General features: G+C 44.7%; 1 protein-coding gene across 5 annotated transcripts in view; it reads right to left on the minus strand.

Moving 5' to 3' along the window:
- Nucleotides 1-6156, minus strand: part of C2CD3 (C2 domain containing 3 centriole elongation regulator) — a 48229-nt gene extending 42073 nt beyond the window's left edge. For all 5 annotated transcript variants that reach the window (XM_072032935.1, XM_038178431.2, XM_072032934.1 and 2 more), the window contains exons 1-6: nt 5769-6156; nt 4478-4635; nt 3658-3851; nt 3012-3229; nt 2137-2269; nt 469-597 (exon numbers count right to left, since the gene is read on the minus strand). In XM_072032935.1, the coding sequence (XP_071889036.1) occupies nt 469-597; nt 2137-2269; nt 3012-3229; nt 3658-3851; nt 4478-4635; nt 5769-6123 (1187 nt within the window). In that variant the 5' untranslated portion in view covers nt 6124-6156. The remainder of the gene's footprint in view (nt 1-468; nt 598-2136; nt 2270-3011; nt 3230-3657; nt 3852-4477; nt 4636-5768) is intronic.
- Between the last annotated feature and the right edge of the window lie 168 nt (nt 6157-6324).

Here is a 6324-nt window from a genome sequence, read left to right on the forward strand (position 1 = left end):
CATAGGAACTGAAATTATGAACCACATCTGACACAGAAGTCATACTCCTCCTACCCCTGATTGGAATAGAGACAATATAAGCATTGATTATACTCCTTCTACTCTTCACAAAGTAAGAGAGAAAGGTCACCTTAATACTTGGAGAAAGATTAAAAATAACTAATAGTCCTCTCTATTTTTAATTTACAGACTAAGTTCTTCAAAGAAACACTGTATTTACTTCCATTTCAATATTTTAGGACACAACAGTTACAACTTTTAAGTAACTTAAATTTTATCAAAGACTGTGATTAATCTTCCTGTCATCTTTAGAGCAAGGGACTTTGAGCCACCCAGGTTGTCATATATTAAAGCTGAGTGCAAGCTGATAAAGAAATGTGGAGAATATGAAGGTCAAAAGGCATTTTTCAGTATAAAGTGGACAAAAAAAGGGCAATTCTACAGTAATCTTCAGTGTGTTACACTCACTTGCCCAGCAGTAACTGTATTGCTCTGTCCTCAGAGTTGAGGTCCAGTTGCTGACTTGTGATGTCAGATGTGAAGGGACGGGGATCTTCAGGAGCAGGCACAAAATCCGAGTTCAAGATGTTTGGGCTCCTGGTTAACAAGCACAGAGAGCAGTAAAAGGAAAAATAAAGGTATTAAATCTTTCTGGCACACTCAGGATATCAGTCACAAACAGGGTAAAGAGCAAAGGTTTTTCCAATTCAATTTTCCTTCTCCAATTTGTAGCTTAACCTCCAGGTACACAAAAACTTCCTACAACCCTGCAGTCTGCTGCCAGTCACGTTTCTCATTCAAAAATCTTACGCTTTGCAATGTGTCAAGACGGCCCAATCCTGCAGTTTAAACACAGTTGCTGCAAGGAAGAGGAGAGAGGGCTTGAGAAAGTCAAGATGTTTCTAAGTGACACTCTGTGAATTTTTCCTCTAGAGTCCAACAAATCATCTTTTTTTTTTTAATGAAAAGTTTGAGCAAAAGCACCAGGATTTCTTTTCTTACAGACATTGAGTTCTTCAGTGCATGGTGAATGTTAACTTGTGTAATTGTTCTGATTAATTCATGGCACAGGAAGCATGTATGCACATCTACACTTCAAAAGATGAACTGAGAGCCACCGATAATTTTTATATATTTCACCAAGTGTCTTTCATATGATAGTGACTTTTGATCCAGTGCTAATCTGGAGAGAAAATGGCAATGCCAAAACTGCAAAAAAGTGGAGAAAAACTAACTTTATGTTTTCATTTCCACTGCATTTTTTAATTAGATGTTTTTAATATCAAAAGGTCTTAAAAAAGCGTAAACACAGTGTTACTACTATTTACTACAATCACATATGAGTGATTTGAATTGTATTTGCAACAGCAGCTATGGCTATTAAAGAATGACTCAATTTTCTGGCTTACAGTGGAACAAAAGCAATTATTCACCTCATTCCAAAAGTAAGAATTTAACGTTTATCTTGCAAAAATGTGCACTTGTCTTAATGCTTCTAAATTTCACTTTCACTGGAGTGAGAATATTTACTAAATCTACTACAAAACAAAAAATTGGAGTTAGAAGCTGAAAAGGAACACTCATTTTTTACTCATCTGCTAGTAAATATATAATATATATATAAAAATATATAAATTATATATATTGTATATATTTAGACATATTTATATATAAATGAATGATGACTGCTAATTCTGAGAATACAGGTATAGATGCAAATATTCATGGATATTTTGGCACCAATAGAAGCAAACTAGAATATCCAAAAGCACTCACTTTATGTCACTAATTACTTAAATTTCTTTGAAAACCTGTTCTCTGTGAGCAAGTAACATTTAATTTGCTATGCTCCTTATCATACTCCTACTCTTTACCAACGTTTGATATTTCATTATGAAATAATTCTGTACTTTATATAAAAATAGTGCAAAACAGAACTATTTAAGTCAAGGCTTACTACACAATGATTAAAATCAGTTTACAAAATGGAAACTTTTCCTGATGAAGCCATTAATTTCCAATTTGACTGAGAAACCTAAAATACATCACGTGAATCTCAGTATTTCAAGTTTTCCTGGTAAGGCCTCAAAATTAACGTTTTGGAGCTAAATCTCACTTCCCCTTCCCCAAGCTTACTTTGCTGCTGCTTTGAAACCATCCGTCTCCACAAAAGGAGGCACTTCACTCAATTCAATCTCCATGTCCGGGCTGGACTTCATTGCAGAAACAACCATGGCATCGCGGAGTTTATTGCCTTGATCCAGAAGAGCTGAGAAATAAGTGGAAGGATGAAACCTCAGCATTCAAACGCAGTTTAAAAGCTGTGTGTAAACACAGTAAACGTGCTGGATACAGTCACAGACCTTCTATTTTATACTACTATAAAGAGATCTTGACATAATAGAGGTTCAGGGCATGCCATACACCATAAAACACAGCTGGGAGTGACAGAAATCTTCTGGCAGTCTCCCACTCACAGCTGTACAAATAACTCATCTGCACACACAAGGCAGGCATTAGAAGGGTGTTAATTAAGATACAGTAGCAAGATTAATTTATGGAAAAGTAGCCTGTCACCTTAGGATGCCTCATCAGCAGTGTAATTTAAAGTCTCCTTAATAAATAGATAAAATATAAAAAATCCAAAGACTATGCATATGGAAACTTGCTCATTTGAATCCAGTCCATGATTGAAAAGGGATGCTAATTAATTAGCAGGTGATGGAAAAGAAAACATTTTCCAACAGAAAATGCCAGAGAAACCCTCCCAATCCTTGTTTCAGCAGGAGTGGCACCTTTGATGGCCATCTCAGAAGATAACAGAATGACTAAACAGGCTGTGAAGCTGAACCTCCTTTTCCTTTATCCCTCCAGGTCAGGGCTCAGGCACGTTAAAATATTATTTTTTTTAAGTAAACATTTTTTGTTATCCTTTTCTGTTTGAGGTAATACAGCAAGAGCATGCAAGAGTCACTTTTCCTTACATCTCTCTATGCCAGCTGCATACAAACCTGAGAGCAGGTCCTTTGTAGCTGGGTTATGCAAAGAGAACACCCGCTTGTTTGCTCCGGGAGGCGCGTCGGGATCAGCGCTGGTGGGAAACGACACTTGCTGCTTTAAAGGATTCGCTTTTAAATGTTCATCTGGTAAAATCAGACGGTGGTGGGAAGCAGGAGAGATGTCTTTTATGTTTTCAGAGTTCTCTTGAAAGAATAAATGGTCCTTTCCCCTATTGAAAAAGAAAACAGTATTTGATCCATTTGAAGTGGAGCAGTGAAAGGATTCAAACCTCTTCAAATTCTCCCCAGCGCTGCAGCTGCTTCCCTTTTGTACCCACTCCAACAAGAAATGTGACATCTCATTTTACTGACTCCTCATTTCCCACTCATCCCATCAGCCAGACTGACTCAAGCTGTAAATAAAGGACTCGTGGCACCTCAACTAGCATAGATGGAACTAAGTCATTGCAGGATGCAATTTCATACCAGATGAGAAACTGTCCCTGTAGGCTCTTAAATGCTGAACGTTCTGGAGTTCACAAAAGGCATATTCAAAGAAAATCAACTCTTCCATAATCCACAAGTGTATTGTCACTGATTTAAGAGAAGTATGAAGTGCAAAGTGAGCCAGAATTTTGTCATGGCAAAGAAAAAATACCTGGGAGTTGTGGCTCTGCTGCTGTCAGCAGGCTCCTGGCCAGCAGCAGGGATCCGTGTGTGCTTAGGTTGCGGTGACGGAGCAAGAAACTGGGGTTTGCTGCTTCCCCGAGCAGGAGGGAACCTTCCATCTGGGGCTGGGACAGAGCTGCCGGTATCACAGGTTTCTGACAGAGGTTCGAGAACCAGAGAAACCTGAAAAATAGAATGTGAAAATAGCATTTTGTCTATTTCTTAACTAAGTGCAGCACGTACTCTGTTTAATTTCACTATTCATGATAGGGAAAGCTCTCACTCTTTCACACAAAGCGATATTTGTATCATTCAGCTGTGTAACATCTTGAAACCCAGACATATCTACAGCTATTTATTTCACATTCCACGTTTCCAAACCACGGGCAGCTATCTTTCAGTGTAAATTAGCCAGAGCCAGGGCTGCAGACCAGAACTGCACCTTCTTTTCTCCAGATTTCCAAATATTTTACAAATATCAGCCCTGTGAGGCTCTAGAGAAACATCAGAACTATCTAGAGAAACTATCCAGAACTATTTACTTTTAAATCCTCTGTTAAAAACTCACCCTTGCTGTAGGGTCCATACATTTTCTTACTGAAACTGAACTGCCAATGCCACACATCCGTCTAAGGGAAATGGTGTCAACATCATCAGTACTCATTTTTTTATTTCCTACCTTAATCTGTAAATGTTTTAGGGCAGGGGGCAGGTCTGTAGGATATATACAGAGTACAACCAGGTCCTGACACCTTATTATTCTGCATTATAGCATTATATAGGACAACAAAGATGGGAGCAAAGACTACCTGCAGCTCTCCCAGCTTCTCAGATGTCGGTGAAAGTATGGTGAAAAAGCCCCCGATCGGGTGGCTGGGAGAGAGCTGGGGCAGTTCGGTGATCTGCACTCTGCCAAGCGGAAGGTGGTCGGGTTTGGTCATCACCTCGAGGCCAAGCACGCCCATATCTGCAAAAATCAGGAGGAGATTCACTTCAGTGACACGGCAAGGCCACGATTAAACGCGACTGAAAGCTGTCGGGTAAAATGAACGAGATGCTGGAGGTTAACATAAAGCTCTATCAGAAAATTGAGAAATAAGATCACAGAATCAGTCAGTTTGGGAAAGATCACTGAGATAATCCAGCCCAACCTTTATCTAGTCCTAAAGTCCTCCACTAAACCATGTCACTAAGCTCTACATCTAAACATCTCTTGAAGACCTGCAGGGATGGTGACTCTCCCACTTCCCTGGACACCCTGTTTCAATTCCTCACAACCCTTCCAGTAAAGAAATTTCCCCCCAAAATTCAACCCAAACCTCCCCTGGCACAACTTGAGGCCATTTCCCCTTATCTTATCACTCAGCTACTGCCAGGGGACCCGCACTGGACATCAGCCTTCCAATAAAGTTCCTGCAGATCCTTCGGTAAAGCAAGCGCCTTAATGACAGCACAAGCTCATCTGAATGTCTTTGTATTCTTCACGCTCTTAGAAATTAAAATGCATAATTAATGTGGGAAATATGCTACTAACAGCCGCCTGACCTCGAAATGACAGGCGGCGGCAGTGTTTTGGAGACCCGCCCAAACCTCAACCGCCAGCAGGATGGCTGCCAGCCCCCAGGGCGACAACAAAACCTTCTGATGCAGAATCCCAGAAGCATTACGGTTGGAAAAGCCCTCCAAAATCATCTGGTCCTACCACCAATGTCACCCCCAAGCCCTGTCCCCAAGCACCACGTCCAACCTCTCCTTGAACACCCCCAGGGACGGGGACTCCCCCACCTCCCTGGGCAACCCGTCCCAAGGCCTGAGCGCTCTTGCTGAGCAGAAATGTCTCCTCATTGCCAACCTGAGCCTCCCCTGGCACAACTCGAGGCCGTTCCCTCTGCTCCTGGCCCTGGTTCCCTGTGAGCAGAGGCCGCCCCCCAGCTCCCCACCCCTTCCTTTCAGGCAGTTGCAGAGAGCAATAAGCTCTGCCCTGAGCCTCCTCTTCTCCAGCCCAAACCCCCCCAGGTCCCTCAGCCGCTCCTCACAGGACTCGTGCCCCAAACCCCTCGCACCCCTTCCCTGGCCACCCTCCAGGACCTCCATGCTCACCCGTCAGATAGGCAGCGAGCTGCCGGGGCCCACAGCGGACAGCAAAGCGGCTGCTGGCCGCCCCCTGCCCCCCGGGCCCCCCGACCTTCAGGACGGTGCCTCCCGAGGTCTCCCCCCACCACCTGAGGCGGACGAGGGCCGCGCCGGGGGGCGCGGGGCCTGCCCATAGCAGCGGGCCCAGCGTACAGCGGAGGAAGCAGCGCGCCGGGCCCCGCACCAGCGGCGGCAGGCTGGTGGAAGCGGCCACCTCACGGGGGCGACCCTCGGAGCCCCCCCGGGTCCCAGCGGCCGCCCCCCGCCGCCTCCGGGAGCCCCCCGGGGCCAGGCCCGAGGCCTGCGGCCTCCGCGGCCCCATGGAGCCGCTGCCTAGCAACGGCGGCTTCCGGGACTACATCTCCCATCGTGCACCGCGCTCCCGTTGCCCCCTGTGGAAGCGCGGACTACATTTCCCAGAAGCCCTCACGAGGGGGGCCGCCGGGACTACAACTCCCGTCGTGCACCGCGCTCCCGTTAACCCCTATGGAGGCGCGGACTACATTTCCCAGCGGCCCTCGCG

This window comes from Anas platyrhynchos, chromosome 1, assembly GCF_047663525.1.
Source record: "Anas platyrhynchos isolate ZD024472 breed Pekin duck chromosome 1, IASCAAS_PekinDuck_T2T, whole genome shotgun sequence".
Classification (NCBI taxonomy): Eukaryota; Metazoa; Chordata; class Aves; order Anseriformes; family Anatidae; genus Anas; species Anas platyrhynchos.